The following is a 13,057-nucleotide window of genomic DNA, read 5'->3' as shown; positions in this document are numbered from 1 at the left end:
TTATTCAAGAGCGATAGATGCAGCGGCGTTCATCAGCCGCCATATTATCATATGACCAACATCATTCAAATCTACGCCTCAATATGACACACTGATGCGTGACAAGAGCAATCACTCTATAATGGGCAGTTCTGCAAATTTCTGACATTTTGGGCATCAATTCGTCATTATTTTCAGATCTCTGCTTGTTGTCAGTGAATTGGATCATTGTTTACATCAAAGAGAATGAAAAATCTGCCTGGACCTTCTACTTCTCACAACTAATGTTTTACTAATATTGGATTTGGTCTAGATAAGAGAGCACAAATCACTCTTCAGTACCAATAGTTTGCTTCAATGTATCAGCGCAGTTCAATATATCAGTCTGGAGACCAGGCAGCTTAGCTAAGAGGATCGTCTAGACTGGGAACAGCTAAAAAAACCTAAGGCTTCTTTTACACATACCAGGTTTTTTGCGGCCTGTTATTGCGGGCCGTATCGCCGCAATTTTCATGGTCTGACGCACTAACGCACTGCAAAAAAAACTTGCAGATTGCCGTTTTTCAGGTTTCCAATACTATGGAAATAGTATTGGAAAAAAAAAAATGGCGTTCCGCAAAAACGGAAGTCACAGTGCACCGTAAAAACGAAAGTCACGGTGCACCGCAAAAACAAGCTTCCATTGTTTTTGCGTCCCCATTAATTATCAATGGGGGCCGTGTCCGTAAGCTGTGAAAAAGATCGAGTAGGCTCAATCTTTTTTCACGACCGTAAATACGGCCCTCACGGCCATACGGCGCACCGTGGAATTATTGCGGCACAGAAAGAAGTGACATGCTCTATATCCAAGAAACCATGCACAGCACAAACAGGGATGACAAAAAAAAAAAACAAAAAAAAAAAAAAACAATGTGTGTGCATAAGATTTCTGAAATCTCATAGGCTTTGCTGTTACTGTAAAAATGCAGCATAAAATTAGCAACAACAAAAAAAAAAAACGCAGCAAAACGCATAGTGTGAACTTAGGCTAGGTTCACATTGCATTAGCAGCAGCCCGTTCAGCACATACGCTAACGGGCTGCTGCTAGCGCAAGTGCCGGCGCTACATCACGCTAGCGCATATAGAGCATCTGCTAGCTCCAACTGCGCTATCAGTGACGGACCCGGAAACGCTGCAGCCAGCGTCTTGGGTCCATCACTCAAATGATGGCACATCGCTAGTGCACGCCCATTGTGTGCGTGCGCTAGCGATGCGTTCGCCATTGCATTCAATGGCGGCGTTAACGGACTACGTTACACTGCGTTATGCCGCGGTGTAACGTAGTCTGTTTAACGTAGTCAATGAACGCAATGTGAACCCAGCCTTAGCCTTATAGAGGAACAGCACACCACAGTTCTAAGGTAAGAGGTTTCAATTTCCATTCACATTGGTTCTCCCTCTCCACCTCTTTTTTACTGAGGGTGCTAGATGTCATATGGCGACACACTGTGGCGTTTTGGTTGCTATAAATCTGGTAGTACCCACCTGCCACACGACTATACTAACCAATGTATGGGCACTACCGCTGGGGTCATGCAGTAATAACACTGCCCCCATTGTGCACACTTCACCTGCCTTTTTGGGTCAGGTTTGCCTGTTTTAGCCCCTCTTATCAGGTGCAGACCACCACCTGTAGGGTACAAAACAAAATGTATAAGTGGTTTCTCTTCAAAACCACAAAAAAGGGGGTCCCCATCTTCTTTGCAATCAATTGGCGTAACAGAACTTTTTTGAGAACCTTTAAATGAATTTGAAAAATGAAAAAAAAAAAAAAAGTGTAAGGCTATGTGCACACGTTGCATTTTTTCGCTTTTTTCCCGATAAAAACGCTATAAAACCGCAAAAAAAACGCATACAATAAGCATCCCATCATTTAGAATGAATTCTGCATGTTTTGTGCACATGATGCGTTTTTTTCAGTGAAAAAAACGCATCGCAGTAAAAACTGCAGCATGTTCATTAATTTTGCGTTTTTTGGCGAATTTCCCACTACAAAATGCATTGGGAAGTGTTCGGAAAAAACCGCGGCAAAAACGCGTCAAAACCGCTGCAAAATCACGGCAAAAACGCATGCGGTTTTCTTGCGGATTTCTTGCAGAAAATGTCCAGTTTTTCTCAGGAATTTTCTGCGAGAAATCCTGAACGTGTGCACATAGCCTTAAATAAGCAAAGTTTTTTGGGATTTTTTTTGCGCAGAAATGCCGACCCGCAAGTTCAGCACGGCAGCCTCCGGATGTATACATTCCAGGCTGTGACTTATAGAAGTGTTTGGAAATACCAGATCTCATTGCAACATAAAAGTATTCAGGATGTCAACAATTCTGCCTTTCAACATGAACAGCTTCCTTTACTGAGGGAGGGACTGATGGATCATGTCCATGTGTCTCCCCTGTGTCCTGACCCCACTGATGTCCTAGTAATAGCCCCCCTCCCTAACATTTCCTTCCACTGACTCAGCAATGGCCTCTCCTGCTATGTCTGCATTCCTGGCACACTTAGTTCAGCACATGAAGGGTTATTACCAGCATCATGGGTTAAGCGCCTGAGCATCCCAGATTCCCATGAGCAGCAGTCTGGATCCATATTTTTAGGAAAGCTGGGTGATGCTCAATAAGCAAGCGATTGTGGTCCCAGATGGATGGGAGATTAGGACAAAATACTACATCAGTAACCAAGAGGGGGACGGGGCCTGAGAAAGCTGAATAGTAGCTCCTATAGCAATTAGCATTCATCTTTCCAAATGAGTCCATTCAACTTTTCCAGACACCTATATGGCAAAAGCCATTACAATCCCATCTCCTATCCTATATTATTCAGTAGATTCATCGGGGATCTGAAAAAGCTGGATCTATAATGAACAGATATGACTCACATTACATATTCTAGAGCAGCTGTGACCTAACTTTTCTAGACTCCTGATTAATGCAACTATCCAGGCGGACCACCTCATGCAGAGTTTAAAAAGCTGGGTGAAACCTAATGACAACTTGGTCTGTAGTACAGGTTCAACAAGGGTTGTCACCAAACTTTCCCAGCCTCCTGATTAACGTAAATGAATAATCAACTTGGTGGACCATCCCAAGCAAAGTTTAAAAAGTTGGGTGGAATCTAACAACAACTTAATATATATTACTGCTTTAGCAAGGGTGATCACCCAACTTTCCAACATCCCTGAATGACTAACATTGCAAAGAAATGGAGAGAGAGAAAGATGCATCAATTCCAACTAGACAGACCTGCTACATGGGATTGGGTAAAGCTGGGTACAATCTATAATTTGCTGTACTAATTTTTACCAGGATTGTCAGACAGATTCCCAGAATCCTGAATGTCTAATCCATTTTAGCAACATGAGACGACAATGCATAAGTGCCAAACTAGGCCAGCTTTAATATCAGTGACAGAGTTTGGGAAAGCTGGGTGTAATCTATACCGAATAGGATCCACATTACAGATTTGTCACTCAGCTTTCTAAGACTCCTGAATGAGTAATCTGTCTAGAAAAGCACAGCAATAGGAGACCAGGATACATCACTGTGCAAATAGACATATACGGCAATTTAAGAACTGGATCAGAGAAGGATTCTTTAATCGGTTATCACCCAGCTTTCCAAGACTCCTGAATAGCTTGTAGGCCTGGTCTCACAGCCAGGAATGTATCACTGCCCAACTAGTGAAGATATTACAACATATGTTAGAAAGCTAGCTTTATTATACAAGACTACAACCACCATTATCCTCCGGCCAGATCGGAATGTGGTCCAACCTAAAATGGTGACAGATTTAGATTTTGCCTACGAGAAATGGGCAATTATCGAATAACCACAATAACGGATTTTCGGGTAAACAGCGATCGGCTGGTGGTCTGTACGGAGAGGTGCGTGGCCGGATAACGTGGAACGCGGGGAGAGGCCATGATGGAGGAACCAGACATAACACAGCGACTTCCATCATTGCAAATCACAGAATGAATAAAATATGAGTTTGAATCCGCTAATGGAAGAGAGAAGCTGGGGGAGGGGAGCGGAGATGGGAAAACGTGGGGGATATTCCCAGGGAGGTCTGGTACAATGGAGAAAAGGTAAAGCCTGGTGGGAAGACAATGTCACATCATTAACCAATAGTGCTGCGGGCGGAGGCATGAGGATATACCGCAATATACTGATGAAGCGGAATATCGACTGCAGGGGGCGTTTTTAGGGTACGTTCTTTATGAGATGTCAAGAACGTGGCGGCCAGATGTTACAGCGTAGTGGATAGGATTTATGGAAATCTCATGTCCTCTGTGTGTCTATGTGCACCTGCGGATCACCCGACATGCTGCACATCTTTCACACCCGCGGCACGTCAATTTCTCTTGCGAGTAAGTGTGCAGATTTTCCCCATAGAGTTGCATTAATGAAGAAAATCCACGTGTAAAAAAAGTAATTGCGTGTCCGCTAATTTGCATAATAGGTGCGGACATTCTGCAGCGCCAGAACCGCAGAAGATCCTGAACGTGGAAACGTACCACAATGCAAGTCTATGGGGAAAACCTGCATGAGCAAAGGACATGCTGCGGATCTGAAATCTCGGATTGTGTCGCCATTTTACAAGACCCATGTCTTATTTTGCATTCGATGGAGCCGTGTGAGGGCTCGTTGTTTTGTTTGCTTTTTAAGTGGCGAACTGTAGTTTTTGTTGATATTTTTGGGTTCTTAACATTTTTATTGAGTTTTTTGAAGTCCGTGCAGCAACAGATTTTCTACTTCTTACTGTATTTTGTCATCACCTTAAGAGACTTGAACCTGCAATTATCTAATCACTTGTTCTATACACCGCAACAATTCAGTACACAGCTAAAATAATGGTTCCCTGTGAATCTCTGCCTGTGGCCAGGCTTCACTGGCATACCTCCATGGAAGTGATGGAGCCTTCAGCAGATCCCCGGCTGTCATTGAAATTGGGACAGCGCCACTTAAATCCCGCTGTAGGAGAATGACCACGGCACTTAAGGGGGTGAACAGCAGCGATTGACCATAGCGCCAAAATCTGCGCCCCTAGAGGTGGATGTGAAGCAGAGTCTGATCCATACACCCACAGGTACATCACTCCGTGAGAAGGTTTTAAAGGGATTGTTCATTATCCAGGACACAGATATTGATGACCTATCTTTGAATGGGTAATCAAGATCAGATCAGTGGGGGGGGTCTTATCCGGCACTTCCAATCTACACGCTAGTCCCGTGTGGTCTGGGAAGCCAAAACACCACATTAATGGCCGTTCTCAGGAGCTGCATCCGATCTGATATTGATGACCTGTCCCAAGCTACATATTTTCTTAGACGTTATCTGCAATGTAGGTCATAAAATAAAAATCCTTTTGTCTCACAGGCAGTAGAAGGACAATTCAAACAGCCCTCCAGGGTGAGGACCCCTAACAGGCAGCCCTCCAGGGTGAGGACCCCTAACAGGCAGCCCTCCAGGGTGAGGGCCCCTAACAGGCAGCCCTCCAGGGTGAGGACCCCTAACAGACAACCCTCCAAACAGCTCCTTATATCCCAGCTTCCAAGGGGCATCTAAATTTGATACAAGGGGAATGTGGGATATTTGGGTTAGTTATTCATCCCTGAATCTTTAGGCTTTGAGCGTAGTTGCTTTTTAAGTATTGGGGTTGTGCAGCACCCCCAGGTAACCGGTTGCTGCAGTGATGTTGCCTTACCTTTAGGGAAGGTGATGTCACGCTTGGCGGCAAGGGGGATCCTATCAGGTAAGGCACTTACATTCACCAAATCTGAACCTAGGCCAGGAGGGGGAGCTCAGGACCTGGATTCAGGGGAGCTCCCTTAAACTTTATGTATCCTGGTCTGGAGGAGGAGCCAGTCAGTCTCAGGGAGTCAGAGAGACAGTGGAGGGAGACAGTTGGTCTCCACTAGCTGACGGATGTTTGGAGCAGACCTAGGGGCCGAGCAGCCATGAGGGAGCTGCTACCCCTGTAAAGAGAAGCAGAAGGAGAGTTGAATTGTGGAGGAGCTTAAAGGAAAGAAGCATAGAGGAGGAAAGGGCTCAGGAGGGGGAACAGTGGAAGGACACCCTCAGAGTCAGAGCGCAGAAGCTGGGTACCGGGAGCCCGAGGTCGTGTTGTTCTCCAGGATGCGTGACAGAACCGGAGGGCAAAGCACTATATGTCAAATGCCTGTAACAAGTCTGAGGTGAAGCAGTAACCCTAAGAGCCGGGTCATCTAAGAGATCCTATAAACAGGCTCAAAATGCCTAGCAGGAAAGCCTGACGGACCTCACCTGGTAAAGGGATCTCTTATTGCCTCCAAGCCGGCCAGACCACAGCTACCCTGGACTGAGGACTACTACTACCACCTCCGCTTCACCTTTGGGAAGCGTTACCGTCTTGCTGCAACAACATCACCCCAGAGGACCCCTTTAAGCAGTGTCGGTCCCTACTGACCGAACACCACAGATAGCGTCACGAACATAAACATTACAAATCCCCTTAAAGACCTTTTCCTTTAATTGGACGCCCAGGGCCATGGACCAGGTCGCAGCCACAGGGACATTCCCTTTAAGACTGACCTCGGTACCGAGTACCCCGCTGCCCTAGTAGGGCGCTCCAGTTGTCTGTAGAGCAGATTCACTTCTGCACTTTGTGCTAGGAAATGTAACTATGTAACAAGCAGATCTCCTGTCACCGGCCCCTCGCTGCACTGCCGGGCTTCTCACATCCTACTTTTGTAAGTCCAACAATGGTCGAGACGCCTGGGTCCATTATCACAGCATTTATTTATATCTAGAGCCAAAGCATTTCTTCCATAGAGGGATATTCCAGCCACAGGGGCAGAGGGTGGCGCGGCACCACAGGCATAGGGGCAGAGGAGGGCGGCGCGGCATCACAGCCGTAGGGGCAGAGGTCGGCACGGCATCCCAGCCGCAGGGGCAGAGGAGGGTGGCACGGCATCCCAGCCGCAGGGGCAGAGGAGGGTGGCGCGGCATCCCAGGGGCAGAGGGCGGCGCGGCATCCCAGCCGCAGGGGCAGAGGGCTTTTTAATGCAATTACATAAGAACAGAACTGGACTCCATGTTATACAGATCACTTGTCTCTGATGCTGTGCCCGCTATAATATATCCTTAGCGTCTGTATTATGGCTGCATTAGTATTTTAGCCTCATTGAGGCCTTAGTGTAAGTCCGCAAGGTGTTTGGAGTCTCATTGTGATCCACAGAGAACTGAAACTGTGATAAGGAAGTCACAAAAAGTTGGAACCAGCTGTAATTTTTTTGCACCTTACCCGTCACCTAGCGTGCCCCCATCACCTGCGTTACTTCGGCCTATGATGTGGCAGTGGCACACGCCGGTCTATGGCAGCGCCCATGTGTAGTGGTCAAAATCGCACCAGATTGTGCCAATTATGCAATCATTATGCAAAACATCAATTATTTTGAATTCCGGATTTTTAATTTTGCATCTCTCTAGCACAATCCGTAATATCTTAGATTTTATCGCAATGTCAACTCCACCGCCAAAGCAAATGCAAATAGGAAAAATTCTTAGAAAAGCCACAATTGGCATAAAAATCCGCACCACTGGAGAATTACTGTGTGGAAATCTTTACCAACACGTGGAAACAAATATGCTAAAATCCGCTTCACTTCTCCTGTACGCCGCTTCTTATGTTAGTGTGAATTCAGGGCCGGACTGGCCATCTGGCAAATGCCAGAAGGGCCGGTCTGGTCATGGGCTGCCTCGTCTGCTACATTGTTTGCAGAATCAGTGTTCTCAAGACCCCCATACTCTTAAGAGTTGTGATGGAGCACAAAGTCGCTGACTCCGTCACTCACCCCAGCAGCCGCGGGTATCAATGGTATATTGGTCTTGTAGTAAATCTTTCTTTCCTCCATCCAGGGTAATATTAGTAATATATCCCGTCTGGTGCTTGGGGACGGGGACACCATGGACCTGTGTGATTTCAAATGCCAGGACTGAATTTCAGCCCCAGTCCGTACCTGTGTGAATTTAACCCTATGTTTCCCACGAGAGATAATTGGAGGCTCTGGAGGAGACGAGTGACGACCGGCAGGTTTTTTGCTCCCCCTGTGACTCTGGTCGCCCCAGGAACGTGGCAGCATATTTGCTCCAGACCAGGTTGGTGTAATCCACGACCGGCATTACCTAATGACTACCAGAAATATCAGCCGGGACTGAAACAGCAGAAGGAATGGCCGCCGTAATAATACATGCAATCCACACGGCTCACTGTAATCCCTTCATTGCCCCGGGGGATGGAATTCGCTTCTCTTCTGACCAGATCTGTGTCATTATTACTTGCTAAATCGGGGACTATAAACTTCTTATGAAGCGACACTCTATTAACCCTGTGAGCGCCTGGAGTAATTCGACCGACTTCTCACCGCCAGGTTAATTGGCAAACTTACAAGTGCCAGTGCGACCCCCCAATGCAAAGCTTCTGGATCCTGATATCAAACTTGATAACATCCCGCTAATCCAAATAGGAGGTCATCTAGAGCAATAGGGGCTGAGGGGCCAGGGTGCCCAATGGGCATCAGTGACCAGGTGCAAATTCAACCTCTACGCTCCCTTATAGTCACATCCCTGGTGCCAGACCCGGGATCAGGCAACAGTCTAAAGCTAATGTGCTCCATCAAATAACCAAAACTGACAGATCTTGCTGGGACAATGGGACTTTTTGGGGGACTTAAAGCTTCGAAAAAAATCCTGAATGGTCCTTCTAATCAAACCCTGCATGAAATCATTACTCCCAATATCTCCAGGGCCTTGGGATAAAGGTATTTTAAATTATACAATCATCTCACCATAAGAATTTTCGATATTCCGAAGCCGCAGATGAACGATACATTGACGACACTATTTGTACAGCAGGAGAGGCTTTGACACTGCAGTCAGTGACCCCCAATTCCTGTGGGATACTGCACTCCCCCAGGCAATATACGAGCTGGCCCACGTTCTGCCGTATGATAATAGACTTCAAAACAATGACCCCTAGTGGTAGTTAGGAGGAATACACTCCAGGAACTAAAATGCTTACAGATGATGTCATAACTTTTGAGGATGTGATAAAAATAAAAGCTGGACAACTCCCAAGGGTCAGGCTGCCTAAAAAAAAATTTTGTTATCCCCAAAGAGTTTGTGCAACTTTCCTATTGATGTGAATTGGAGATTGGTTAGGATATTGGAAACTACCATTAACCCAATCAGTTGATTGAAGGGGGTCATGGCTCACAGCACCATACATGGCTTAGTGGCCATGAACGGTAGTGCAAGTTCTCTCTCAATTCAAATCAAGTGGTTGGAAGTGTTTCCAGAAATCAGACACTATAAAAGCAGAAAGATAGGTCATCAATATTAATGTCTTCAATATGGCAGCCATAAAAAAAAATTATATCGGACCATACTGTATCTCCACATGTCCCTAATTTCATACAGAATCAAACGTTAAAAAAAAAAAAAGTCATGTTTTATAGCATCTAAGTGAGAACATCTCCATGTGGTGTTGTATAGTGGCACCATATGGCGGCACACAAAGTGCCTGCTGCCTACAGGCTCACACATTACATCATTTTCATTATCATCTCACACACAATTACAGGTTCACCCATCATCTAAATGAAAACCCAACACATAAAACCCATTAGTCAGCGCGACATTTCTCCGGACCATAGAAAGCGATGTAATTATTTCCACCGGCCATATCGGGGTTCTTTGTTTATTTTTCAAGGTTTAAAGAAATAAATGAATCAAATACTTAAACTTTTAGCCGGGGAACAATATGACAGCGGTTATCGCTCATCTAGACCAGAGATGAATGGCGGAGACATGCGAGGAGCCAGATTTAATTAATTCTCTGCACAGTCAGACAGCAGCTCTGCAAAATGACCAAAGTGGCCACGTTCAGGACTGAACATCCAGGTAAAAAAAAAGAAAAAGGGAATAAAGACCAACAGAAGGGGGAACAATGAAGGACAACCAGGCATGACGAGAGAACAAAGCCTTCTCTACTGACAGGCGAACACAGGCGGAGAGGACTGGAGATGAAGCCCCATCACTGCACTGCAGAAGAGGAGGCTCATCCTTTGTGCCAAGGCGGTTTCACCTTCATGCCTTGTAGGCCATGGTGCCACCTAATATAGTCCTTTCCTCGAAGGGACTGCCCCTTCCCGATGTCAATGTTTTAACCCATGTAGATCATCTGGTCTTCAATGTGACAAATGCAGGATTACACAATGATAAAGTTTCACCTGTGAGCCAAAAAAAACCCAGAAATGGGAGCAGTGACATCGCCAAGATGGAGGCGATGTCACCGGATCACGCGAGATGTCTCATTAGTAGGCTAAAGTCATCACCATGGTGGAAAATGGTGAATTTGAACACTTTGATCTCATTTCTTACAGAAGGCGGAGGTTGGTGCTATGACACAGTCTGGTGGTCTTATCGAATATTGGGCCACTAGTGATCAGACACGTCTTGAAGATCTAGAACCCCACTTCATGGCTCCTCGCTCTCCAGTTGGGTGAAATGATTTTCATCCCATAGGACGTTGAATGAATGAAAGACAGAGAAGAGTTAAGAGGATTTTCAGGACAGTGGCCATGTTGGGGGTCTATGGGCGCCAGCCCAAAGCCCTGCCAACCTCCTCCTAGCTGCCGGCATCCCTGGCACCTCTCCCGATTAGTAGGCCTGGTGCACCATCATGCGTGCCTCAATGACGACATTATGCCAACTAATCAGAAGAGGCTCCGGAGATGCCAGCAGGTAGGAGGAGGTTTGCAGGACTCCGGTCTTCAGATGTGGCGGCTGTGAAACTTTTTGCTCATCTCAAGGTTTAAAGTTACACAAATAGTGCAAAACACATTTTATGGAGATCTACAAAAAAAGGTAGAAATGTTGATTTAATGTAAGGAAACTTTCCAAAGATAGAAAAGAATTAAGTGACACAAGGGTCAAGATTTAGGGCCAAAATCACATGACCAGTTGTGCCATCACGACCCATTGATTTGCCACCACTTTTGCATCATATGACACATCCTAAGTCACTGAATTTATGACGTGAGTCAAATACCATAAAAGTGGCCATGTGGTCTCCTCACTTGGCTGACTCATTGGCCCCCTGGTGACATCACACTATTACAAGTCATTTAACAGTGTTAAAGTAGCCCACAAAAATTACTGTCTGACATTGCCCATTTCTCAGAGTTCCCCTTTACATCCTCCGTGGGCATCTTCCCCGTCAGTATTGCACACCTCCAGGTAGTGATGTAAGCGCAGTGTTGGGCAGTCAGGATGCGCTGGTCACGCTCACACTTTCTCAATATGACTTATTCCGTAACCCTCAGTGGTGACGAGAGGTGATGTAGATAACGGAGTCCTGCAATGCAGCTCACGAACTAGTGGACGTGACCTCTACAGTGCCCTGTAAGGATGATGGGTGTGGTGGTACCCCATCACCTCGCTCCCAGGACACCCACCCACCTCACGTAACTACCACCAAGCAAATTTACCACCACCTCCGATTTCTGCTGATTGCAAATTTTTTAATTTTTCCAGCGCGTGGACACAAATGCCCAAAATTGGAGCGTTTTAGGAATTAACTCCAAAATCCCGGATCATTAAATCCACAAAAGCAGTGTGAATGGAGACAATTGACTACTTTATGGAAACCGCAGACGTCCCATCGCCTGGAGAACTTACGTTGTGTCCCGCACTTACCTCCATGAAATACTCATCCATTTTCTTACGAGTTCTGCAGATTTGCTATAATCCAGGTTTCACGAAATCCAAAAAGAAGCGTCAATATTTCAAGGGTCAATATAAAAAATTGCTTCCAAATTATCACCAGCACTTGATGGGATGTAGGATACGGGTGGGTAAGATCTGGTTAGTGGCCACAGTCCATGTGCCGGTGCCCGTAGGGTTAGGCTAGGTTAGTATTCAACTCCTGATATTCCAATACAAAGGGACGGTGCGGGCAAATCGGAGTCCCAGCTCCACCGGTGCCCTTTGTTCTCAATTAGAGGGGTTAATTGGGGGCATAAGCAGCAGAAGCCGGACCTGCACCCCACCTCTGTGTGCAGGAGCAGCATAGCCTTCAATGGAAGATCCTCCAAGACGCACTCACATCTCCCTGTGATCCTGCATTGACCAAGGCTTTAACTGAACTCAGCTGCTCCCAGACAGCTCCTCCTATAGAGGCCAGGCCTGCGAGCAGACCCCTCCTGCGCTGCTGCTGCGTCTTTCCCCATAGTCACAAAGACTCGCTGGGGCTCGCATTGTGTGCGAAAATCCACAGATGCAGCATAGCCGCGGTTTCATGACTTTTAGCGGCTTTACGTAGGGAAGGCTGCTGCAATGTTTCATTTACATATAAGGGTATGTGCACACGTTGCAGCTTTCCTGCAGATCTGCAGCTTTTTTTTCCACGCAGAAACGCTGCAGATCCGCAAGTGATTTACAGTACAATGTAAATCAATGGCAAAAAAAAATGCTATGCTGATGGTGCAGAAAAATCTGCACAGAAAACGCAGCAGATTCAAAAAAGGAGCATGTCAATTCTTTTTGCAGATCTGCTGCGTTTCTGCATCCACTCCATAATAGAAATCTGCAGGCGTAAAAAAGGGAAGAAATCCGCACAAAAATCTGCAATGTGTGCACACACCAAAAAAAAGGTGCAGATTCTGACCTGCGTTTTCTGCCAAGAAATGCAGAATCTGCACAGAAAATTCCACAGTCAAATCTGCAACGTGTGCACATAGCCTAATGCTGTCCCAGAAAATGATCAGCAATTTTCACCCGCTGCAGCCGAGATTTACGTTTATGCCCCAATCACAGGAAAAATGCGCACCGCCGATGCAACGAGTGAGCGCAGCCTAAGGCTACGTCCCCACGATGAGCTTTTTGTGAGTTTTTGATGTTGCAGATTTTCTGCACCTTTTTTGCACCCACTAAGCAAAATAGGTTATTTGCATTTTTTCAAAAATAAGCAGCGTAAAAAAAAAACTCACCAAAAGCTCATTGT

The 13,057-nt window shown here is 46.0% G+C and overlaps 1 protein-coding gene across 1 annotated transcript in view; it reads right to left on the bottom strand.

Moving 5' to 3' along the window:
* Window positions 1-12,163, bottom strand: part of LOC138644451 (unconventional myosin-X-like) — an 84,886-nt gene extending 72,723 nt beyond the window's left edge. Inside the window, exon 1 of the mRNA XM_069732837.1 lies at window positions 11,752-12,163. Within this exon, the coding sequence (XP_069588938.1) occupies window positions 11,752-11,772 (21 nt within the window). The 5' untranslated portion in view covers window positions 11,773-12,163. The remainder of the gene's footprint in view (window positions 1-11,751) is intronic.
* Window positions 12,164-13,057: the final 894 nt, after the last annotated feature.

Source organism: Ranitomeya imitator, chromosome 7 (assembly GCF_032444005.1).
Source record: "Ranitomeya imitator isolate aRanImi1 chromosome 7, aRanImi1.pri, whole genome shotgun sequence".
Lineage (NCBI taxonomy): Eukaryota > Metazoa > Chordata > Amphibia > Anura > Dendrobatidae > Ranitomeya > Ranitomeya imitator.
Note: the sequence above shows the minus strand (reverse complement) of the source record. Positions and strands in the feature narration are given on the sequence as shown.